This window comes from Metopolophium dirhodum, chromosome 1, assembly GCF_019925205.1.
Source record: "Metopolophium dirhodum isolate CAU chromosome 1, ASM1992520v1, whole genome shotgun sequence".
Lineage (NCBI taxonomy): Eukaryota > Metazoa > Arthropoda > Insecta > Hemiptera > Aphididae > Metopolophium > Metopolophium dirhodum.
In genome coordinates, this window is record NC_083560.1 from 98630206 (window position 1) to 98657598 (window position 27393).

General features: G+C 29.7%; 1 protein-coding gene across 3 annotated transcripts; it reads right to left on the reverse strand.

Annotated features, from left to right (window-relative positions):
• Positions 1–7805: 7805 nt before the first annotated feature.
• Positions 7806–25161, reverse strand: LOC132933925 (protein BCL9 homolog). Of its 3 annotated transcripts, XM_061000203.1 has the most exons (12): positions 24666–25160; positions 24419–24592; positions 15741–16085; positions 15568–15660; positions 15201–15514; positions 14851–15114; positions 12752–12965; positions 12196–12687; positions 11652–11825; positions 11037–11585; positions 10772–10970; positions 7806–10086 (listed from the first exon to the last, which is right to left on the reverse strand). In XM_061000203.1, exons 3-12 carry the CDS (start codon positions 16045–16047, stop codon positions 8490–8492), a joined length of 4203 nt encoding a protein of 1400 aa, XP_060856186.1. In that variant the 5' UTR covers positions 16048–16085; positions 24419–24592; positions 24666–25160; the 3' UTR covers positions 7806–8489. The 3 variants fall into 3 exon arrangements, with proteins under 3 accessions (XP_060856186.1, XP_060856187.1, XP_060856185.1); XM_061000204.1 differs by having other exon boundaries at positions 11178–11825; positions 24666–25161; XM_061000202.1 differs by having other exon boundaries at positions 11037–11825; positions 24666–25159.
• Between the last annotated feature and the right edge of the window lie 2232 nt (positions 25162–27393).

Consider the following 27393-nt stretch of genomic DNA (forward strand, 5'->3'; position numbering starts at 1 on the left):
TACGCGTTCACATTGCGATATGAGTATATGACATTTAGCAAAACTCAGTGACGGATTTAAAGAAGAATCCAGTCCACAAACTGCAAAGGGCCCAATATTAATAAATTCCTTGGGGTAGGGAAACATTTTCGTTTTTTAATAAACATTTTGAGGTAAATTTCGTTATCTAATTATAATTAAGTTACCATATAACAATCAACTACAAATTAACTAGGTTACCCATCTTTAAAATTGAACTAAAAGCTAAAAGCTTTATATTAGTATAATTAGCTTTATGTTAAGCGAAATATTCACATAATAAATATTCATTGCAATAGAACTCTTAGAAAAATAAATCAATATGCAATGATGAATAAAAATATGTAAAAATACTGCTACCTAGGTTAAAATTAATGTTTCCTTGCTTACTGTTCTTGTTGAAAAATTAGCTGTAATGTAGTTTGAGATGTAGTAATTACTAATTAGCTATTATCGCGCAGTCGATGAGCAAACGACACATAATTTCTAGAACTATAGTTAGTTCTAGTAACTATAGCAATAGTTTATTAACTGGCCCGCGAAAATATACAAAAAAAATTAAAAATTGAAAAAAAATAATTCACATTTATCTAAAAATGTAACGTACCTATCTATGTAAAATAAAATATAATTGAATAGATATTTCTTCTTTTCCCATTGCTTTGTCTATTTCACGCCTAACGTCGTTAATCAGACATGAAAATGTTTCGCAGCGTTATCGTCATTATGTCGTTTAATACAATATAATAGAAATAACATAATAATTGTATTTATGGTTTTGCACGAACACTATATAAGTTAACATTATCCATCACCAACATCAATTCAAAATTCTTAGCCCCCCAAAAAAAACGTATGGGTCTCGGTAAAAAAGTTTGGTCAACGCTCAACACCGGTCTATATAATCTGGAAATTTAGATGAGACAATTTCGGGACAGCTATATTAATGATATCGATTGTACCTAATCGGCGAAGATGTGGAATTTACATGTTATAAACTTTACCCAAAAATCGAATAGATACCTAAAAATCGGTTTACAATATTGTTTAAAATGGTTGAATTTACAATCGCCCATCGCCGGGCCGTAAGGGCACGTGAATTGCGGAACGGTGTGATAATAATTATAAGTTATAAGCTTATAACTATTATTTATAACCTACCTATGTTGTATATTATATGGCTTCCGGGTGTACCCGCGCCACAGAAAATCGATGGAGTATGACAGTCGATACTGTTACGTTATTTGAACGAACTATTCCATTGTTGTACACAACCAATATCGCGTCATGGGCTCGCGTCGAGGTTGGAACAAGTGGTTTTGTTTAAAACGTTTCATACCCAGTGATGTATTTTTTTTTGGAGGGGGTGGGGGGGGGGGCGCCTAATTATGTGTCCTCAAAGGGGGCGCCGTCACCAGAGGTTATAATAAAAAAAAATTTTTTTTTTTATTTTATTGGATTTGTTGAAAAATTATATTAGTGATAACTGATAATAAGTGATATCCTGTATCTTTCCTATAATATCTTTTACATTTCTATACATATTTTTATATAATAATATAAACATATAATGAATTTTATTATATTGTCATAAAAAAAGGTTAAATCTAAAATTATAATTTGTTTTATAATTTATTTTATCATAAAAATTGACTTTTTTATTAGGAATTAATGGAGTGGTAATGGTAAAATTAAAGTGTTCTCCTATTACTTATTAGTGGAAGTATAAATACAATAAGGGGAAAATATACATTTTGGGTTATTTCTTTTACAGAGCTTGAAACCGATTAAAAAATTTCGGTTTTGGTTTCGATTTTGTACACAGGTTTTATTTTTTTCGATTTAGGTTTAAATTTTTCTATACCAGTATTAGGAAATATCAGTTTTGGTTTCAATTTTGTATACCGGTTTCCAATTTTTCCGATTTTATTTTTGATTTTGTTCAGTTTTTATACGGCTTATACCGGTTTCTAAAATCGGTTTCAAGTCCTGAGCTATTTACGTTCATTCTTAGTTTATTAATTTTTTTGAATCACCGGATCGAGCGTTCGAATCGCCTGTTGTGTAAAGTTAACTTTCCAAAATGTCAAGATACAAAGATTTTCAAAAAAATTACTGTTTTTTAAATTATATTTTCGGTTTTGGTTTTTAATTATTATATCGATATCCAATTTTTTCCGGATTCGGTTTTGAAGTTAATACCGGTTTCCAATTTTTTTTCGGTCTCGGTTTTGATTTTGTTTTCGGTTTTATAACGGTTTATACCGGTTTCAAGCCCTGCATTTTTAACAAAGAAAAAATAAATTGTTAATTAGAGGGGACTTTAAAGTTTTTTTGTGACAATGAGTAATAGGAAACTGAGAAAAAAAGGAGCGCCAAAATCGAAAATACGCCTCTGTTCATACCTAAGTAAAAACCGTGGCCATGGCGAACTATTTTTCTTGACGGGACCAAAGAAATATGTCAACATAATATACAAGATGTGTCACGTGTATGAAAAAAAAATATATAATTAAATATGAATTTAAATTGTATACATTTAAAAAAAAAATGTTCCATAGGGATTCCCAACTTATAATATTTTAAGTTAAACGTTAATATAGTTTATATTAAATATTACGTAATGATTTTTTGCTCGTGTATTTTTTAATTATTTTCGGTACCTATGAGTTCCAAATGTTCCAATATAAGTATATATAACACTATAATATAGAAGATGCATAAAATTATTACAATAACGTTATACACTTATACCTAATAATATTTTAATCTTATAGTATAATTTTAATAATAATAATATACCTAATGTTATAATAATATTTTTAAACGAAAAATTGTTGTCTATACATGTAGATAAAGCGTTTTCATTATTTCAAAACAAAACAGTAACAGACTTTAATAGCACATTACGTGAGATAAATATATTAATAGGTTTCAAAATCCAAACTGAAAATGTTAATGTACTTTACCTAGCTGCTTATCTTATGGATGTAGCCAATACATTCTATGGCTATAATTTCTATGGCAAATGCATTTTGCCATTGGCATTTATATCATCGGTTACCACAGATTCCAATTCCAATGAACAATGTTTCAGTAGTCTAAAATCAATAAAAACCATTTAAGAACAACTATGAGTAGGTGGTTCTGACTTAAGTGATTTGATTATACTTGGTTTTTAAGACATTTTAGATAATAATATAGTAATGACGATAATAATTCAAAAATGGGCATGGTTAAAATAATCAAGAATCTCTGAAGTCATAAATTACACCAATTGTATTTTAAATATTAACTATAATCTAACGTTTGTTTTTTGTTATGTATTATGAAAACTATTTAATAGTTATTGCTTGGAATTTTCAATTTGTGATATTTAATTCATATAATAATATAAGTTAAAAGTTAAAACCAATAGGTAGTTATTATTTATTGATTTATTTTGTTTTTACTATTTTGATATGTCCAGTCTTAAAAATACTTCAAACAATGAAGTTAAGGTTAGGTTAGCTAAAATAATATATACCTATTTATTGATTAATAGGTCGGAATTATCTTAATATAACTACCTATTCCATTTTTTGATCGTTTGGTACATATTTAGGTTTGAAAATTAATTGAAGAAGTTTTAACTTATATAGGTACTAGTTGTTTTTATTCTAGGATAGGTACTTATAAAAGTATGAAACATAAAGCAATAAAAAAGTGAGCTGACGCTCAAAAATTGATTTAAAATGTGCTTCTAAAAACATACATTTTTAATTTCGGCTGCACCGAGAAAAAAATGTATGATGTACCTATTTATTCATGAATTATTTAAATCGACAATTTTATTAGATAACCTCGGCTATCGTTTATTGTTTTGTTCATATGGTGTTTATTAAAAATTGACTGATAACATTTTATTTTTTAAAAATGTAAAAAAACCAATACAATTGTTAATACCATTTGTATGTATAATACGACTAATGAAGGATGGGGGGCACTGTCGTCCCCCCCTTGGCTATACGCTACTGTATCCAGTGTACATTTTATAACACAATAACTAAGCTACACAGAGGAAGCACAGATATTGTATTACAATTTTTTAATAATAAAATATTCAGAATCATCAATTTTACATTTTGATGATATTAAGGTCCACCTTAACACCTTATGGCCTCTGTCCTCATTGATTGCGCTACATTATACCTATTATAGCTATTATATTATAACCTACAGGGGTCTTCGTACTCTTAGACCTTTGTGAGCAGCGGGTAGCAAATTATTTTTTAAAAATCTCACAGCTCACTTCGTTATAAACACAACTATTAAATGATTAAAAATGTGTTAATAATACATGCAAATATGCTATGTTTAAAATGTGTTAGCGGGCTTCCATACTTAGTGCCTACGTTCTAGGCTTCTATTTATTTACATGTCATCACCTCGATGTCAGCGAGACCAACCACCAACCCGATAAATCTTGAGCCATGATTCCTAGAAAAACTCCGTCAATGAACGTTAAAAGCATTTTAATCACAAATGGTTGCCGCAGGAAAAAGTTTTTAGTAGAATCCTCGAAGGTGGCGATAACCACCAGATGGCACTACCACTATGAGCTCTGAAGCGGCAGTCGTATCATGAAATGGAACATTTTTTAAATTTATTATGTTCTAATACAGAATCTATAATATTCCAATAGATTTAAATATTTAATATTGAATTATAATTTTTTAAAGTTAAAATGTATTAAAAATTATTAAAATGTTAACTTAGGTAAACATTTCCTTGCAATATAAAAAGTACAATACCTACATTCACAGTTACCTGTATCCACAGATGTATTTAATTACGACCTCAGTGGTGTAGTATAAATATAGCAATCTTATAACATCTCAATTATAATACTCATCATAATAAATAATACAAATATCGTTATGATATTTTACTCTACTGTATAAAAGTTATATTGTGGTACCTACGGGCTACGTAAAAAGTTTTTGAAATAAATAATAATAACGTATAAAGCAAAAAATGCATTAATTTTTTATCTTTATAATGTTTAAGTTTTTTACTTTTTTTACAACAAACAATTTTAATTTCATATTCCGAAGTAGAAAAATTTTCTTATGTCCTTATGCATAGTATTTCGATACATAAAAATCAAATTTACGGTGAGTAGTTTATGAGTTAGGTATAGCTTGAAATAGGTAATTATAAGTTATAACTCATTAACTATTCATTCTAAATGGCTAAATTCGATTTTTATGTATCTAAATACTTAGAAAAATATTCTGCTTTTGAAGATTAAATGAAATCTGTAATATTATTTTTCAAAAAACACGTTGTTTTGTAATAAACTGAAACTATGTAAAAAAATATTTTCAAAAACTTTAATACTCTTTAAAATAATGAATGGTTCATGATAAAAGAATTACCCTGTATATGGGAGTAATTAAGTTAAATGTTTAAATTATTGACACGTTTTTGTAAACTATTGTCCAATTTAAAAATAATTTTTATCAAAATTTGATTTACAACTTATATTTAAAGATCTCCCAGATAAAATTATTAGTGAGAGGAGCAGGATGATTCTGTATTATATAATAATCATAAATACTTTTGATTTATAGTATTGGACTGGTCGTTCCATAAACGATAGACAGTAGCACCGTCTAGCAGAGGTCACCAAAGCATAAATTTTACGAAAAATAAATATTGTACCAATTGTTCGTTTGAGGACACCCAGACAATGGTAAAATTAAATTAGTAAACAGAATGTCAACACTTAAAATTTTTTTTAACAGAATTTTGCACAAATTAAAATCAGTGTCTTTAAATTGTCAAATCACTAAATTTTAAAGATGAGAACACATCTCTCTCTCATAGCGGTAATAAGTTGGGATATCGTACTATGCCGTATATCTCTCACAAATAAGCCCGATACTATTGACATGACTATAGTATAATATATTATGAGGGATGATATCTATGACAAAAAATAACAAGTTGCTGTGACAATTTGTTTCATTTAGCGTGTTTAAGAAATAGTAGGTTTTCTTGTTTGATTAATAATAGTTTATACGCTATTTAAAAAAATTTAACTTAAATTATTTATTTTATTTTTTGTTTTTAGAGTCTTATAAGTTCTTAGCACAACAATATTGGAATTAAAATTATATATTGTGTATTTTTTAATACATCTGAAGCTACATTTTGAAACATTGTGACTTATATTAATTTATGGAATTATAAGCAGTGCTTTTAACGGAAAATAATGAAAAAAAAAAATAAACAAAAATAATCTAATATTATTAAACATAATATATCATTAATCATAATTAATTAATAAAAATAAACAATAAACGTAACATAAAAAATTGCAAATAACGTTAATGCTTTTTTTTTTACGTTGAACTTAACATTACTCTTGTTTTTAATCCTTGTAGTTTATATAAGTATGAATCTTATAAGTTATAACTATGAACAATTCAAAGTTGGCAAATCTATGTTAACAGTAATTTATATTTGTGAAATACTTTATTCTCTTTGAATAATAAATATTGAATTTAATAAAATATTAGTTTTCTGTAAATCAAATTTCAATAAGATACAAAACTGCAAACGCGTGGTTTGGTACTTTGGTGTACCTACCTACCTACCTACTAAATACTTATATAACATAACATTATTATGACATTTCAAGTTGTATTATTGTTAAAATAATATATATATTGTTTTTAATAAAATCTATTTTTTCATCTTTCATTTATGCCATAATATGCAATATTTGACCCCTAGACTAACACTAACTTGCCAGTTATAGCTACTTACTAAAAATTCTAGGATGATTGAAAATAAACTATCTTGGACAACAAATTCTACTAATTTGATAGTTCTAAAGTTTTATACGTCAACAAAGTGTGGTTAATGATCTACCTATACCAAAAATCACAATAAAATTTATATAAAAATTAAACATTAAACAGAAAACCAAATTACATTTAAAAGTACAATAACGATAAACATTAAAACTGTACAATGTTAAATACCCGAAAACGTAATAACGATATATTTATTTTAAATTTAAGCCCCGTTTATAAGTAATTAAATTTATCATTTTTAAAAATATAAACTAAGTATTATAGTTCTAAGTTGAGCTACAAAATTAATCAAATTTCAATCATTATTTGAAATTAAAGATTCAATTTGAATACAATAAATTAACAAATTAAATATAATATTGAATTAATGCTATAACGGGCAGAATCAGAACCAATTTATTAAGAAATATTTTGACTGTTAAAAAAAATCAAATGTTTTAAAACATATTTACAATTGATGAATTGAATAATAACAAATCATAATATAATAATGCCAATGGTTAAGGCAACTTGTTTTACCTTAAAGTACAATTTAAGTCACATAATAGACTGTTTGTGGATATTATTACAATTAATTTTAGTGACAAAACTAAATAGTTGGCTAGTATATCTAATAATTAAATTACTACTATTTTTTTTTACTGCACATACTGTGCACTAAGTTTACAACGATCCATTATTATGTTTTTGTATCAATATTTTTCAAAAAGCATTGATTTGCCACATAAAGGCCATTATTTTAAGTATATATTGTACTTAGTATTTTTAATAGATGATGTAAGCATATTTCCCTTTCATTTTAATATGGCTTTTAAAGGTTATGATAAGAACCATGTCAATAGAAAGGCCTTATTGCAGTTTCTATTATATTGGAAATTGTATTCAATTATTGCAACTAGTTAAAAAAATTAACCACAAAAATTATTTAACACATTTGTTATAATTATAATAATTGTTTATATTACACTGGAGTGGCGCGTCATCATAATCATAATAATAAAATGTACAAAAAAAATATATATTATTATAGAGGTCTCTAACACGCCCACTCACTCATTATTGCTGCTGCTGTGTTCAAGTTGGCGTACAAAATAAATCATTTACGATAATTTTATATTAATAATAGTATAATAATATAATAATGTAATAATAATAATAATAATAATAATAATAATAATAATAAAAATAATAATAATAATCATCATAATAATAATAAATTATTAAATTGTAGTAGCAGTGGTGGAGACGGATTATTTGTTATTTTTCCATTATAAATGTCCACGTCTATACAGTTTTAGTATAAATATATATATTATATACATATATATTTTAATAATACTTATATTGTATACACGCACAAATTAACTATTTTTTTTTTTTACATTATTTTCAAACTTAAATTTCTGGGTGTTATTTGAAAACAAAGTGAATACACATAAAAATAATTATCTTTAAGGATTATCAGTCTGCTGTTAATCTTATACAATTGGGAGGCAGCTTAAAAAAATATAATTAAAAAAAAGGGAGAGGATTAATAATACAACACACATAATTTGCTAATATAAATAATTGTTATTGCTTTGGAAAAAGTCAAATTATTGTTATTTACTTGGACACAAAAAATTGTTGAGGTCCTCCTCCACCAGGTCCTGATGGACCCCCTCCTCCACCTCCACCTCGAGTATTAGTGGCATATAATTGTTGCTGGAAATTATGAAATTGCTGGGCGTAATTTGGATCCGCTGTGGTTGGACCGATGAATGAATTTGTTGCAGGTGGACCTCTAAATCCTACAGGACCGCCACCCGGTCCTGGACCACCTCCACCACCCATTGATGGTGGTAAAGGTTGTGTAGCATCTGGAGGACCTGGTCCACCCATCATTCCTCCACCTTTATGTTGCTGAGGTGGAGGGCCCCCTGAACCACCTCCCATCATCATCATTTGTTGTTGTGGATGGCCTGCTGATGGATGATGAAGAGGTCCACCACCACCAAACATGTTATCCGAAGGTCCTCCATTATAGTTACTACCACTCATTCCCATTCCGCTGTTACTACTTCCTAGTCTTATCATTCCAGCTGAATTACCACGCATCATTCCTCGACTATTATTTGGACCACCAGGGGGCATACCACCCATACCACCTCCACCAGAAGGACCACCACTACCACACATCATGTCATTAATTCCAGCGCCGCCATTACTATTATTGTAACCGCCGCCACCAGAATTTGGAAAATATTGTAAATTATGAGTAGGTACTTTTCCATCTAGATTAGACAATGGATTTCCATTACCAGGTCCACCAGAAAACCTTTGCAAAAAATCTAAGCCAGGTTGTTGCTGTTGTTGTTGATTTTGAGGAGGTGGAGGAGCACCTCTAGGACCACCACCTCTAGAATTGTTGGGCAAGTATTGTATTGTGTTTGGTGCACTAGGTTTCACCTGTATATTAGCACCACCATTATATAAGCCTCCAGGTCCACCTCCTGCTGGTATCCTAGGCATTAATCTTTGTTGTTGCTGCTGTTGATATTGTTGTTGTTGCATCATTGACGAAGATTTTGGTGATAATGGACCACCACTAACACAGGAATTCATCATCATACCACCATTCCTACCTCCACCTATTGGAGGCATTCCCATTGGTAATCCACCTCCTGGTCCCATCGACATTCCACCTCCGTTAGGACCGGGTGGTGGTGGTCCTTGTCCGATCCCCGGTCCTGGACCATACATCATTCGACCACCACTACCAGGAGGACCACCCATTCCACTGTCGTGCATTCCACCACTGCCCATTCCCATTGGACCACACATAGGATCACTATTACCAGCCATCAAGTGCATTGGTGGACCACCTCCTCCACCGAAAGGTGACATCATTCCACCTCCAGGATGGTGATGTCCTGGACCACCAGGATGATGCAAAGAAGGTACTCCACCACCATGATTAACAATTGGAGATGATCCTCCACCAGCAACATTATTAGCTAATTGTTGGTTCATTTGAGCCAAAGAAGATATTGGATCAAAATGTTTCATTGGTTGCTGTTGGGACGTTTGAAGACCAGCTGCAACTGCTGCTGCGGCAGCAGCAGAAGGATTTAAAGGCATATCACCAGGACGAACAATATTATACGATTTCATATTCGAATCAGTCATTATCATGTCCATATTGTTTTGAGATGTAGGGACTCTAAAACAATAAAAACATAACTATATTAGAATGATTTATAACAATTTTATCATCTGTTTAAAACAAGGGTATTACCCCCAATTATATAAAATAAAAAACATTTGTCTTTATCAGTTTATCAGTTAATAATATAAATTTAGTTCAAATTCATATACAATACAAACTCTTCTATGCATCATTGATTATCAAATGTATTGTAAATAAATACAAAATAAAGCAATTAATAATAGGCATGCAATTAAATTTCTTAGTCTCAAATCTCACAAATAAAAATCAATATTAATCAATTCTTCAATTATTATTTTTTAGTATATATTATAAGAAAAATATTATAAAATCTTTAATTGAAATTACAATATAAAAGAATAATGACAAATGTGAATTATTTGTATGATAAAATAAGTTTGTGAGATAATATCCACACAAAATTAATAATAAGATCATTATAAATCAATTATAGAATTGATTGAATTGAAGATATTATTAGTTCCAATAAACCATGAATAAGTTAACAAATAATTAATTGAATGTACAAAATTGACATTCTACGAGAATTAGTTAATTAGTTAATTAAATTAGTTAATTCTAATGGAATTTGTAATAACTGAACATTTGATATTGTTACAAAGATTTGATCATATTCTATTATTTTATTTATAAATACAATTAGATTACATTGACTTACGAGGGGGACATTGTTGAAGTAGTTGTAGTAGTAGATGATGATGAATCTTTTAAACCTGTATTAGGTTGTTTTTGAATGGTAAGTTCTTGGCCATCAAATGTATTAAGGTACTGAATGTGCTGAGGAGAAGGAACAGGCATTAAATTAGGTTCATCTCCCCTTTTAGATAGCTGTTTATTGTTGTGACAAAATAATCCGTCTAAAAATGTAATGATAAATAATAAGTAACAAAATAAAATAATTTAATTTATAGTTAACTATATACCAGGAGATTGTTGACCACCACCACTAGGTTGACCCGGAGTAGCAATGTTAGATGAGGGTGAAAATTCATTGGACATTGGACCTTTTTGTTGTTTCATAGATGAACAAGAATTGTGGCCAGGCGACATATGAACTGGTGTACCTGGATTACTGGATTGTAGTCTTGATCCACTGCTACCAGGAGATCGTACAGCAGTAGGGCTCATATTTGAGGATGGTCGACCACCAGCTGGAGAGTTAAGTGCTGAACATGTGCGAGGAGATGGCAACGACAAATTGCTATTTGTTACTCCAGTACCATTGCCAGCTAATGGTGAGTTAGGGCTACAACTTGGTACGGAAACAATAGGAACGCTAGCAGATCGAGCTACTGTTTGATGATAAGAAGGTGGTGGACCACAACGTCCTCCATTATCTTTCTTCTTCTCATCTTCATTGCCAAACATTGATTTTGGCCAATCAGATGAACACGACGTTGGTGTTTTAGGTGGCAATAAGAGGTCACCTGCAGAATTAGTTGCTGCTGCAGCTGTTACAACAGCATCTACATCTAAATCATCATCAATAGATGGCATTAAATCATCCATACCACTTCCACTGCAATTGTCTAACGGACCTCCAACAGAAGAGGAAGACGATGTAACAGGCGGGGGTTGCTGTTGAGAAGGTCCTCCGCCACTATTTGAGTTTTCGGGAAATAACACTAGTTGAAGTTTTCGTAAAGTCGCTTGTTGTTCTTCACGATGTTGTCTTTGCTGTGGAGTCAAATTTTCATCAGGTACTTGAACACCTATGACACAATTAAAGTATTATAAAATATGTACAATTTTTAAAAAACAAAGTTAAAAGGGTACCTAATAACTTAATTTAAAAAATTAACTTTTTTATAATTACAGCTTATTATGTTTATATTAATAAATATATTATATCAACTTGCACAAAATAAAAAATATCTTAAACTTTTTTTTTTGAGGCTTTATAGTTTGGTAACTCTTTTATGCCGGAAGCATAGTCAATTTTTGTCTTACATGACACACAAATTTACTATGCATACTTCTATAACTGTTTATGTACTTGTTAATATAAATATAATTTATTATACTATAATGATCTGTGAAATATTTGTGAATGGGGTTTATGGTTTCCAATGAAATACTCACCAGTTAATGAATGGTGTGATGTTGCTCCTAGAGATGAGTTTCCGCTACCTATAGGATCATCAAAATCAGCTAAAGATGGCATCATAGAAGCTAAAGAATTGTGGCCACCTGGTGAATCACCTGGGCCTGAAGGTACTGATACTGGTGGCCCACCAGATGATGACATAAGACTATCCATTGTGGATGGTTGACATTTATTAGGGCCACTCATAGTCATCATGTCAGACATACCATGGTGGTGAGGTGGCCCACCCATTCCGAGAGAACCTCTATGGTGAAGTGCACCAGAAGGATGATGTGGAGGAGGATGATGTGGATGATGAGGACCACCGCCCATCATTGGTCTATGACCCCCATCCATCATATTAGATGGGTGATGTGGATTTGGGTGGTGTTGTTGATGATGTGGATTGTGATGATCCATTAAATCCAAGTCCATACCATTCATGGGCATCCCACCACCGCTACCTGGCCCCATAGAACATACATTTCCTAAAATTGAAAATTAAGTTATATTAGTAAGAACATTTAAACTAAAATAATTTCAAGTAAATACCATGCTGATTCATCATTGAACCAGGACCAGGACCCATCATTGATTGATTTGAATTATTGCTGTTCATTAACATTCCAGGACCCATTGGTCCTCCACCACCATGATTCGACATACCCATAATACCATTATTACCAGGACCGCACATCGATCCCATCATATTATGATTTGAAGGATGTTGTAGCTGTTGAGGTCCAGAATCATTGATATTACTTCCCTATAAATATAAAATTATGACTTTTTTATAGTTTAATATAAATTAAAAACATATAATAATTTACATAAAAATATAGTGGAATATAACACTATTTTCAATTCAACAACAATATCTACCCTATGTGAACAATCACGATGTTAATAGTTACTCAGGTTTTAGAAACCTTGTGAAATAGGGGATGTTAAAAATAATTATATTAACTGAAGTCTGATTATCAATGAATTTTCCATGGTTATTTAGAGACTATAATTTACTATTTTAAATATCTACTTTATTATTTTTATCACACAAACTTTATTATTTATTACAAATATTATTATAGTTTTATGTTATAAGTACATTTTAAAAATTTTTAAGACTCCCAGTTTCAAATTAAATTTCATATTATTATTAGTGAATACTGAATGAATAATAATTGATTTTTCAAATGATTGATTATATTTATGATATACTTAAGATTCAAGTATATCTGTATCAATGTAAAAAAGGTTTAACACTAAATTTATTTGATATTTAACATGATTAACTCAAGACAATTTGTAAGTTACTTGTGTTTATAACTTAGGTTGTATTATTGACTTACTTTAATAATTTAAAATAATCAAAATCAGAGCTGATTGTAATCATACCGTCGAATAATTATTTTATGATAAGTAGTAACAATGGACATATTACATTACATAATTAACAAACAAATGTCATACCAAAAGTTTTTAGATTTTCCATACTACAGGTACCATTTATTTTTAATTATAAAAATTACCAATTATGTACACTATGTTTTATTTTTAAGCTAGTATTAAAAATATATTATGATGTTATGCTCAAGTGCAAGCACAACTATTGATAGTTTTTATTTTTGTTAAAATTTATTTTTCCCAATAATATGTATTAGGTAAGTGTATAATGTTTTATTAAATTTCCTAGTATAATAATTTAGGAAGATTAAAAATACGTTTTATGAAATCAATAATTCTAAATTATTAGTGGCATTTTAAAATGAATAACCTACTGGCCTAAAATACCTAATGTAAATCAGAAGACATAATTAATCTACTGAAAAATTACTATGATCATAACTCATAATTATTTGAACTAGGTCAATGTAACATTAAAATAGGTAAATATCCAGCACAATAAATAAGGTTCCCTTTGTAAGATTTTTTTCAATATTTAAAATTAATTTTACCCAATATATATAGTTATATTTTGTATGAGGAAAGCATAAAGTTATTATTCTATAATAAATGCATGAGAGTAGCAATAAATATTACACTAATATCGTATTTTTAAACAAGCGTACATAATTTTTCTTTTACACTTTGTACTAAAAATATTCATCTCTACCATAGAGATGTGTATATTATTTATTATAATAATTACAAAACATCTATAATAAAGAAAAAATACATTTGTTGGAACCTACATGCATTTTTGATTTCTGTAACTTAAAATAATGATGTAGCTAGCCTACACTTTTTGTTCTATGTACCAAAGATAGTAAAGCACATTATGAAAATATTGTACTTTTTACCTTTGATTAGAATTCTGCTGGTGTACAAACTATAATTTTAATATGTATACCAAATATTCTGGAGTTTCACAAATACACAATTATTTTCCTTAATATATTGTATTACAAATTTATTTACTAACACAATTCAAAACAAAAAATGATTTTCCAATAAGAAAATTAGTATTGTGGGTTGGTTTTGTACCTTTAGCAGTTCTGTGCCTACATTGCCAACCTCTAGGTACGGCACTGCTTATAACATTTAGTAATCAGTAATGTCATGAAGATACATAGATATTTATATTAATACATATATATATAAACTAAAACAAATGTTGAATATAAATAAGATATGCTTGATTAAAACTATACCTGATGATGATTCCACATAGGCATTCTTGCTCCAGGTTGTTGTTGCATCATTGGATTTTCCATTGAGGCACCTGATGGACTATTGTTGTTTTTCATTGCTCTTGAATAAGGAGTACCACCGCCATATTTTGGTTGCCCGCCATGAGGAGCCATACCTTTGTTAAGTTGTTGTTGATGTTTCATTTGTTGTTGAGATGCAACCACATTATTCATCCACTGTCCAGGGTTTTGTCTATTAAACTGGTTAACTTTTAATGGATGTTTCTAATAAAATTAAAAATGTGTCAAATTTTATTTTTATATAGGTAATCATTTATTTGCAGTGGACATTTAAAAATATTTCACCATACCTCTAGGAATTTTTTTGTTCGTGGTTGAGCACAATGATAAGCTATAATAGTAGGATAATGGCCAGCTAATACAGATTCAGCTGATTTATTTGCTAAGCTCGTGGAAAATACAAAAATTTGACTTTGTTGTTGCATGTACTGTTGTTGTTGGGCATCCATATTTCCACTAGTTGTATTTGATTGTTTGTTTCCTGTAGCATTTGCACCTAAGACATTGCTCATTAATGGTTGTACTCCACCAGAACCATCAATTAAATCTGATGGTCCTCCGCTGCCACTACTCATTGAAGATAGTACAACTCGATCACACGATTCTAAAAAAATATTGTTTAATATCTAAAATTAAATAAAATAATAAAAGTCATACCAAAGTCAGATTCAACAGTAGTTGTCGTTGTGCTTGTAGTATTGTTATCTTCTACTTTAATGCCACTGTTATTACTGGTATCTTCGTGCTTAACTGAAGAAACCGTATAATAATTTTAGTACCAGCATTTTTTTTTTTTTTTTTTAACAAAATAATCTAGAATTTTAACTCACTTTGACTAAGGCAAATATCATTTGACATTAGCTGTTGTTTTTGATCAGTGTTAGAAGAACCTGGAGAAGTATTGCTACTTGCACTTCCACCAACACCACTTTTATTATCAGCTACATCCCCGCCAGCATTATCTATTAAAGCTGTCATATCAGATTCGGTTTTGATAATTCTGTCCAAATCGTGATGAAGTTCACCACTATTATTATCAGGTGTTTTGATCATTTGGTTATCATCCCCGGCACTAGGGTCCCCTTCACTACTAAATGATGAAGACTTGTTTTCGATGTATTGCTTCTCCTTGATCATCACACGCGAAAGCTTATGTGATAATAAATCTTGTGGAGCTGTTTAAATAGAATATTAACCACATTAATTAAATAGGTAGGCACTAATGGTAATTAAACAACCAAAGTTGTGTATGTATAAATTTAATGATTTAACTTATCAATTAGTTTTATTCAAAATTGTAATAAGTGAGGAATAAATCTAAGTCACATCTAATAAATTGATTTTAAATTTTATATAAGTAACATATTTTCAACCAAATCATAAATTGTAAAAATAACTCTTTTTGTAAATTTTATTTTTATTACATATTTGGTTGTATATACCTATTTATTTATTTTACTTAATTATTTATTTATTAAGTGACGCCCTTGAAGGGCAATGAGGTACAGAAAATATATACGCTGAATATAGCGTGCATACAACACAAATTAACAATAATTAAGAATAGATACAAGAGGATATTTATTCAATGTAATAAAGAAGGATAATAATTAGTTGAAATTAATAAAGATATATTGTAAAATGAAATATTAATACAGAGAAAAAATTATTTTTAGAAACTAATAAGTACCTATATCTTTGATTTTTTAATATTATCATAGAAAAAAATCAAAATTAGAAATGTTATTACAAGAAATTATCATACAGTAAAGTGGACTGTATTTTACAACATTATTCTTGTCTGAATTAGTAAAAATAATTGAGACTGACAAGACATTATAAACTGGCACTTTTAAAAGACAAATTTATTCCTGTAGATCAGTCTATATCTTATTATTTAGTAGCTTAGAGATAAATGATATATCTGTATTTAGCCACCTAAATTTAAGGTAGGGATTTGACATATTATGGCAACATCTTTTACTGGATAACTAACCAAACTAAGCCAAACTCAAAAACAGATCTTGCAAGAGAAAGGTATAAACAATTAAGATAATTAAATTCGGAGAAATTTCTTTTCAAAAATTATAAGTTAACAGTAGCTTTGCTAATAATTAGGTAAATATGTGAAGCTAAGTCCTCTGATAAAATAATTACTAAATTATGAATGTGAACAATTTTTTAAGGTTTAAATAATTAGAAGTTATTTTTCTTTATGACGACATTATATATCATAAATATAAATTACCACCTTGGGGTACCTACACCAGATGGAGTATTACATTTTTCGAAGATTTGATTTTGCTCTGAGAACTGAATTAACATCAGTCGATGACAATAATTCAATCAAAATTGGACAAGGTTTAGAATTTAAACTACCCAAAAGTTTACATTTAGTGCCGGAGAGGTTGAGTCTATATTTTTGAATAAATCACTTATTAGCTCAGTGTTATTGTTATACTCGTTTATCAGGTATATGAAACACTAAAATATTTTTTCAACGGCAGAGTCTATCGTGAGTTACATTTACAGTACTGATGACAAATGAGTTAGAAGGATAGAAGTTAGAATTTATATTGCACATTTTGATAATTTTAAGTTTTAATATATATATCATATATAATAATATTATGTTTATCTATCTTAAGCCTATCTTAGATAACCCTTAATACCATCATAAATCACAGTTTATATAATTTTTAACAAGAACATATTAAAATAAACGTTAAGATAGAAAATATATTTTATGAACATTATATAGGTAGGTACAATATATATATAAATTAAACTTAAAAGTTGTAATAAGGCATACAACTTTTATTTTTTTCATTTAATTCAAGTTGAATGACAAATATTTTACTAACTCCTATAAGAAAATGTTTAAATTAAAATGGTACAATAAAATTTGTTTACCTACACAATTATTAATGGTAAAAGTGTGAAATTATTAAATACATACAATAAATACAATGGGCAATTATTATGTAGGTAACAGATATTAAAGCAATTAAACAAATATATTTGTGATAGGAACAGACCTGTTTAAAATAAAATCATGATTCACCATTGAATTCATAAGCAAAAACGCAAATAAAAAAATGTATTAGAAAATACAATCAAGGAAAAAAATTGTTTAAAAATTGTTTGATTTATCAACAAATTTAATAATTAAATTATGATTACAATAATTAGGTATATAGATTCTATTTCATAATTAGGACTTAAACTTTATTGCATTAGCAACTTTTCAAGTTTTTAATGTGTTTGTGAAAAGTACAGTTCAAATTTAAGTTAATTTTTTTTTATTATTATCAGGTTGGTAAAATGAAAATGTTGGAAATTGTTGCATAATATTGTAACTACAGTAGAAGCCGCTTATTAGGAACACATTTGGACCAAAGCTAAATGTGTCAATTAATCGATTGTTTCTAATAAGTGATGTGTTATAAGCAAATTTCATATAAAATTAAAATTAAGTTATAAATAAATATACTGTTTAAAACATAGTTGTTAACAGAATAAATAAAAAAACAAAAAAATACACCAACTGCTTGTAGTAGTCTCTAGACATTTTGTTTCAATAACGTGATTGTATCAATTATCTGTATTCCTAATAAGAGGCTTCTACTGTAATAATTAGAGAACGGATTTTAATTTAAATAAATATTTTTATGTAATAATAGCATAGGAAAGTTTTCGATATATGTATACGTTTCATTTAATTTCAAGTTATCTGATGCTAATTTTAATTTTAAATTTAAAGTTTGTTATTTTAAATATTTTTAAATATTTTAGAATAATTAAATTTTTTTACAAATAAATACATAAATCATGTAATATTGTAGAATTTCCGTGTATATTTTAATTATTTTACAAATAAATATACGTATTCTGTATTATTGAAGAATTTCCATTTTTAGTTTATTATTTTGCATTACGATTAGGTCTCTGTACTGTACACTTTTGACATCAAACGACAACGATTCGATATCTTATCTAGTTATCTAAGTAGTAGGGAGTAATTTCAGTAAACGAGTATATGCGTTCACTTTTCGATCAGTATTCGTATGAGCGTTATTCGATCACGTTATTTTCGTATTGTGTCCGTGTGTGTAGTTTGTATAATATAATATTGTTAACTATTTAAATATGCCCAAAGTAGCTCGCACAATAAGGTCAAAAGTTAGTATTTATTTGGAAGAATTTCCGAATGAAACTTTTAGGAGTGATGGACAAGTTTTATACTGTCAGTCTTGTGATAAATCAGTATCTATCAACCAACGTGGTCAAGTTATTCAGCACATCAATACCAGTAAACATAGAGGCAATAAAGACAGAAAGCTTAAATTTAAACAAAATGTTATTTCTACATCATCCGCATCTACCAATAGTAAGTCAGTTTTTAATGATGATTTGTGTCGTGCACTAATACGTTCAGACATTCCTCTTTTTAAATTGACAAATGTTGCATTTAAAAATGTTATGGATATCTTAAATTTAGATCCCGAAGCTGCAATGGCAATAAAAAAAACTGTTGAGCTCATAGACAGTAAAAATTTGCAAAAATTTAGCATTTATTTCGACTAATTTTGGATTTTTGGTTGATACTATTTCAAAATTAGAAATTTCTAAAATGCCACTAACGGAGAGATTAGAAATAGTTGATAATGCCATAAAGCAATTATAACGGGTTCCTGGAGAAATTGGAGTTTTGACCAATTCAAAATTAAAAAATGTATTGGAAAAAAACACAGGTTTTAATACTGTAATGTCAATAAGAGACATACTATTAAACAAAACTCCAAATAACAATTATTCAGAAATTGAATACACTCCAAAAGAAATAATGTGTATGAAATATGCACCTGTCACGTCCGTTGATGTGGAGAGGTCATTCAGCCGTTACAAAGCAATGTTAAGACCGAACCGCCGCCACTTTACATTTGAAAATTTCAAGCTATATGTTGTTTCTAACTGTTTCCCACATGAAGACTATGATGATTCAGAATAGATTTTTAATTTTTTATATTTTTTAATTAATTATTTAATAATTCTAGGTATGTTCTTTTCAATTTAAATATTTAAATATTATACATTTATAAATAAATATTTATTAAGTAATAAACAAATATATATTTAAATATTTTTAATTTTATACTAAATTAAAATCCGTTCCCTAGTAATAATATATTAAAAATATAAAATGACTAAGTATAATAAAAAATATTTTATTTTAAATCTGTCTTCTATAAGTATTTCTTGCACAATAATGCATGCATAATTTTACAAATTTTTTTAGTGACACTGAGTTTAGTTATGGGGTGCCCACCAGTTGATCTTTAGAGAAATATTGGACGATTGTATAAACGATTAATTATACTAATATTATGATTATGTGTGTAATCTTAAACATACTTTTACACTTGACTTTAAATACAAAGTAAAATATTTATTAGCGAAGAAAAACATAATTATTGAATGGATAAATAATAAAAAAGAATATTATTATACAATTATACTGAATGTAATAATATAAATAGTGGTCGATCACCAGATACTTAAAATGTTACTTTAACTCACTTGTTGGAAAAGGTTTGTGACACCCTGGTTTAAGTAGAGTTTATAAGGCACAATTTTCCTATTTATTCAGTTAAAAAAAAATTGGAGGGTAGTTTTTTTATGTGTGCAATTTCATTTAAACTCATTTTTGCTGCATAACAAGTTACAGAATTTAAATTATTTCAGTTATAGTAATATTGTAAATAGGTACCTAATATAATAGAATAAATTAAATAAAAGTTTATACAATTAAAATTAGATATATATTACAACTAAAAAAAATTGATTAGTTAGAAAGGTATAAAAATATATTTGCTGATCTACAATGTTATAGGTAAACATTAGTTTTGGATAAAATTTTAATTTTAATTACATTTTTAATGTACAATTAAAGATATCTGTGCTTGTATTACTTTAGTATTATTTATTGTTTTCAGGATAAGTAATCATATTTAATTTATAGGTACAGTTATTATCTTAATATTTTACCAATTTTAAGCACCTAGAGTACCTAGTCGTTTTTGATAATAAAACTAGGAATTGACAAATATACCTATTTAGAAAAATTAAAAAGTTTTCATTTAAATTACAAAAGTAAAATTTAATATTATTATGTTTTTTATAGTATCTAATAAACTAATATTTTAGTCAATAATAAATTTAGCATTAAATAATTTGTGATTGATTGGTTTGCAACATATTAATAGATACCTACAATACTAATTATTAATTTCTGAAAAAGAAATTACCTACTTTTTTTTTATTAATAAAAAATAATTAATTGTTTATCTAGAACACATAAGTACTCGCATAAGTATATATTATGTTCTATTATGTTCATGCAGCGGCGTATTTATGGGGAAAAATAGATAGGTTAGGTTAGCAATGTAACAATTTATTCAGGACTAAATACATAAGAAATATATAATAAGGAGTTTTATTGTAACATTAATATTCAGAACTTGAGATTTCTAGCTTTTGCATATTTAACTACCTTGTGCATATTTTAGAGTTTTTTAATTTTTTCTACTAGTTCACTATTTATAAATGTTTAATCTAATTAATGTGGAGTAAAATTGTGTATTGATGCCATATGTAATCAGCGAACGACCATTGTTGTACTTAGGTATTACTTTTCTATTACCAAAAGTAAAATGTCAAACTATGAATGGCCGCTCATTATTAACACACTTCACTGATCACCGCTAATCAAAGCTGCTTATCGCTCCCCAAGTGATTTATTATAAAAAGATAAAAATATTCCAGTAATATACTTAAATGAAAGTGAATAGGTTAGCCAATAGGAGGTACCTTCTGTGTTTTATTTTAAGTGACTGTTTTATCATTTTAATGTTGTAACATAAAGCATGATATTAAATGTAGTAAATATTTTAGATTTTTTTAAGGCATATTCGATCATTTTTTATTGTTTTTGAGTCTGAGCACTGTTCATAAATCATAACATTAGGCATTACCTACCTACTGATGACATATTTTAGTACTTTCCTGGTGGTGTCTACACCAACTACTGACTTCAGGAGCCCTAACAAGTGTACTGTGTAGGTACAATTTAAATAGGTAATGATATAATAAAATTATTGATTGGATTGAATTTGTTTTTAATATGTTGTCCACCCGTATTATATTATATCTGCTACCTATATATTGTGCCTAATCTGCCTATATTACTTAAATACAGCGGAACCTTGATAATTCAAACGTCTAAAAGTCAAATTTTTGATAACCTGAAGAAATTTCTAGACCCCTGCATTTCAATATACACCTAAATTTTTTTTAAAAGTAAAACCTTATTTTGTCCCAAGGGATTCGAGTTATCTAGTTATCTTTTGCTGTAATAAATTAATGATAAGTTACAGATTATTTCGACTACAGTTGTCAGTTACTATCAATGGTACCTACTTACTGATTGCATATAGTTAGTTTATTAATTATGTACCAAAAAAATAGTATTATTTATATTATATTATATCACCTGTCGGTTATGTTTTGAAATTATTTGATCATTACTTATTAGGTAGATACTAATTGTTGTTTTTATGCACGGTTGTAGATATACTGGTGACACAACTCCTGTATTAAATTGCTTATAACACATGGATTATTCAATATGTTTTACGATAAGGCACAGAACAATGTAATAAGGCTCCCTCTTGTAGATCTAGATTATAGTGAACCCTAGTAGCGGCAAACTGTTGTACAGACTATGGTTGCTTAAGTTAATGTTTCAAAAATATCACACAAAGAGCGCCCAGTAGTTCTTCATTCTTATGATAATGCAATTATGAGAGTTCATTTATTTCATAGAGTTAACCAGTATGTCTCTACACCTGTGTTTTTGAGGCAAACGCAATTTCGGATTTATAGAACTTTCCCTTGAACTTGCCTGACGACTAAGACGGAAAAAATACGCCGTGAAACTGTTTCAAAATAATGGGATTTTACACTTGATTAGAAAATGTAGTAATAGGTAATCATAACATTAAGTTATAGGTTTTGGCAAAGGAAATAAAAGGAAATGGATGGATGGTTACGACCAGTGTTTATTTCAGGGAGGGGGGGTTTATCCCCCCGAAAAAATGTATGACAATACTACGTAAACTACATGTGATGCGATATGTGAAATGAGTTATCGGCTGATTGTTAGTATAATGTTGTGCAATAAGGTTAATATAATAAAATAAAATAAAAATAATAACTTGTTGGGTATTGCCTTTTTGCCAATTAATGTGTAACGATAATAATCGTAATATCGTAATCGTAGGTTCCTCCTACGTTATCGCAATATCGCGTGTAGAAATCGTAGGTAATTTTTAAAAAACGACTTACCGTTAAGATACGTTCAACTGTTTGGTACATTTATAACTTTCAGTACGATGGATAGGATTATGAACAAAATAAAAAATCGAATGGGACAAGAGACTTTGCAATGCTGCATGAAAATTAGTACAGAAGGACCCTCAGAACTCGATGAAGATACTGTGAATGAAGTTATTGATTTGTACACACGTAAAAAGCAGCGGCAAACCAATTACTTATAGTGGTTTTGGATTAAAGTGTTAATATTAAAAGAGTGTGGTTGACTGAACACGGGTAACCCATACCACAGGTAGTCCAAGACTATGGTAGTAATCAGATACCTAATTGGGAAGATAATCAATAAGCACCGAATATACAATTTCAAAAATCCTCAAAATCAAATCAATAATTCAATTATTACTACCAATTAAAATGGCAAGCCATATCATTGCAATGTTGCAATAAGGTACATACATTAAGATAAGATATGATGAGTAAACTGGCATACTAATCAAAAATAGAATTATTTAATGTTTTAACCAGACTTTAACCTTTGTCCTTGTCAATTCTACGTAATAATTCTTATAGACAAAAAAATATTATAAAGCTTCGTATGAAGTCATTACTAGAAACAACGTTGAATTGAATACGTGTTGAATATACATCTATACTGCCATTATCCTTGTCTTTATCATGCTTAGATATGGTTAAATGTATACAAATCAGTACATAATACTATGTTTCTGTAGTTTTAACAGTAAAATGACCTACATAATTTCTCGAACCATTAAAATTTTTATAAGATGTTAAGAAAAAATATAAATAGGGAGAATAGAATCTTTTTAAGGCTTTTTGGATTTAGCATTGTAAAAAAATTAATGCAACACATAGGTAGCCATTATTTTATGTTCCTTTAGCGTAGAGCAAGTAAGTAATTTAATGATTATTACTGGTTGACGTCATCAATTGGCGTTATGTTAAAAAATGATTTGGAATAAACATAAAAACATGTAGGTATCTATGAACATTGTTTGTTGTCAAGGCGTGCTTAACACAAAGCTAACGTAATACACGGCGCACCTAACCTGAGAAAACTTAACAAAATGTTTACTAAACAGACGTTACAACTCACATGGACAATTTTTTAATCACTGAGGTGTAATGTCGGTACTAGACGAATGCACGCATAGTCACCATGCGTTATGGCACAGTCCTGCGTTTGTTTCGGCCATTTCCTTCGCCACCGCCAGTGTCATCCGATTGCAGTTGGGTCGTTTCTTGTGGCATGATCTTCACAGCCTGCGGACTGTGAACGCACGTGACAAGACCATTAGCGAGACGGACGCAGCCTCTGGCTTGGATTAGCTCGAAGGACTTACCTAGCTTACTGTAAAACGTGCGCGACGGGCATCGGGCACCGAAAGGGCCAGGCAGTATGGACTGGTGACTACAGCGATGGCATGTCGCAGCGAATGTTCAGTACACGGGGATCGGTACGGCGGCCGACAACAACAACAACGTAAACGCGCGCGCGTCCAAACCAACGTGATCGGAACGAAAGACGTTCGCGGGTGCGCTCGCTCGCTCGCTCGTTACAGTAACGGCCCAGAACGCGCGATAACGTAGCAACGACGAGACGGCGCGATGACCGCGGACGACGAGTGTTAATATCGCGTGATCGTTGCCCGACGAAAATAACGCGACGACAACGACGACGAAGACGACAAAACACACTTTACCGGGCGAAATGGCACTGATTCGGATCGACGGCAGTGTGCTGGTTGGTTGATGTCGCTGGTGACAATAATAAAACCCAATGTTACACACACACATACGCGAGTGCACATACAAACTCACGCACACGCATGCACCACACACGCACGCGCAGCAATTCTCGCGCACACTAACACACACGCACACGCACGCGCGAACACGCGATAATAACACGCGCTGGCACGGCGGTGAGTGGCGGTAGGGCGACGGGTCGGTCGGCGATTTGTGATGGTGTGAGGGGGGTAGCGGTGGATCGGACTCCGATGCGAGGCGGGTGATGGTAAATAAATAAAAACACGGATACGGCGGCGGCGCATCGGCCATTTTGACGGTAACCCGGTGCGTGGAGGCGAAAACGACGCGCCGACGAGCGGTGTGCGTGTTGGTTGCCGTTCGTGGAGGTACGTCGTTATACGCTGCCGCCGCCACCGAAGAGTCCGTCGCGCTCTGTACGCCTACGACGATTATGTGATAATAATAATAAAATATGGGTAACAACTAACAATATTAAAAAAACCACGACACCGCGAAGCTATTAAGTTGTTCTGTACCTAATGATGTCGCAGTATAGTTTCAAACAACAAATATAGATTTTATTAGATCATTATTATATGTTATTATATTGTAATTTTGCTTGGTGTTACCAGTACTACTGGGTAACCTTCCTAATCAAACCTACTCATTGTACAAAACTGTAAGAATTGTAAATTTACTTTTAAAAAATAAAATTTTACTCATGTCGTAATACCTCCGCTGGGAGGCCTCTACATAGGTACGGGATAATCTGTCATTTATTTTTATTTTATTTTATTTTATCTTTTTTCATCAATTGTTCTTATTGTTCATGTATTGAAACAGATTGAATAAAAATACTTTAATAACAAAAAAAATAAAAAATATAAAAAAATTTAGGCATAAGTAGGATTCTCACCACCACTATACATTAATACAATAAAAAATAATGAGATGGGTTGAATCCATGTGGATTTGATATTCCACCCCCCCCCCCCTCAGAACTAGGATATATCCTCCACTGGTCGAGGGATATTTTCAAATTTTGGAGCGTAGTGACGGCGCCTACCATTGAGGAGCTTAACGACGAATGCTATAACACGCGTCGTCACTGCCCTAATTTCAAGGTTTACGTACAAGGACTTCAAAACTAAGTATGATAGCCGAGTTTTGATTTTACCATTATATTGACCGTTAAATACCACACAATTTGTAAAAATAAATTTGAAAATATTTAATTCTATACAAAAACCTACTTTTAAAAAAAAAAAAATTCGAGTTACAGAAAAATTGTACGTTGTGAATTTTTTACCAATAATTTTATAACGAAGTTTGTTTGACTTTTTATACATTCGCATTAAACATAAAACACATTTGGAAAACGCGAGAAACCTAAAAATTGATAGGTAAACTAGAATGATTAAAATTATTTATTTTTTGTTTGTAGGTACTTCCATTATGTCATACTTACGAAATCATATAGTACGCATAGATTTAGTTTTTTTTCCTCGAACTGATATAACTATATTAATCGTTTTTTTACCTATACCTAAATACTGACTACTGACAATTGATAAGAACTATAGGAAGTGGTTATGATTATTATTATAATCCGTTGAATAGGTACCGTGTATCGTGTGTCCGTATTACGCCGTACGCGGTTAATAATATTTTTTGAAAAAATATGTTTAAAATGTTTTGTAAATGTTTTTTATAAAATATTTTCAAAAATATGAACTTTTGGCCAAAGGATATAACTAAAATATTTCTTAATTATTTACGCAACTTTTTTAAATATTTTGACAAACATATTATTTTCCTGAAAATATTTTTACCATAGTCACCAGTTATGACTGACAACATAATCTGTTTTCGTTAACTCGGCAGAACTAAATTTAAAATTATTTTGTAAGATAAACATGCCTCCCCTCCCGAAAATTTTGTCGAAAGTTTTACTAATTTCTGTCAACCTCTCATAGTTTGTCTTAAAATACCAATAAGTGGTTTGCAATTGATTTACTCAGAGCTTGCATTTGAAAAAAAATTCCGTTTTATGTTATTTACAATTAAAACGTTACACAATTGTTGCGTTTATCGTTATTTAAAATAATGTTAATACCTATTAAATTTAAAAATAATAACTAATGTGGGTAGGTAATATGCGGATACGGAATATAATATAATCAATTCTTAGATTGTTTGCATGAAATAAATGTTTATATACGAAACCAATAGGCAATAGACCTTTTAAATAAATGGATTTCAAAATATTTCGTTTTGCGTTATATTTCGTTCAATGATATTCTATAAATTACTTTTTGC

Excerpts from the sequence above, each read along its gene's own strand:
- LOC132933925 (XM_061000202.1), bottom strand. The coding sequence starts at position 16,047 with ATGATCAAGGAGAAGCAATACATCGAAAACAAGTCTTCATCATTTAGT. Across the intron at positions 10,971-11,036 it reads TGGTGGTCAACAATCTCCTG|ACGGATTATTTTGTCACAAC; the intron begins GTATATAGTTAA and ends TTACATTTTTAG. Across the intron at positions 10,087-10,771 it reads ACTTCAACAATGTCCCCCTC|AGTCCCTACATCTCAAAACA; the intron begins GTAAGTCAATGT and ends TTATTGTTTTAG.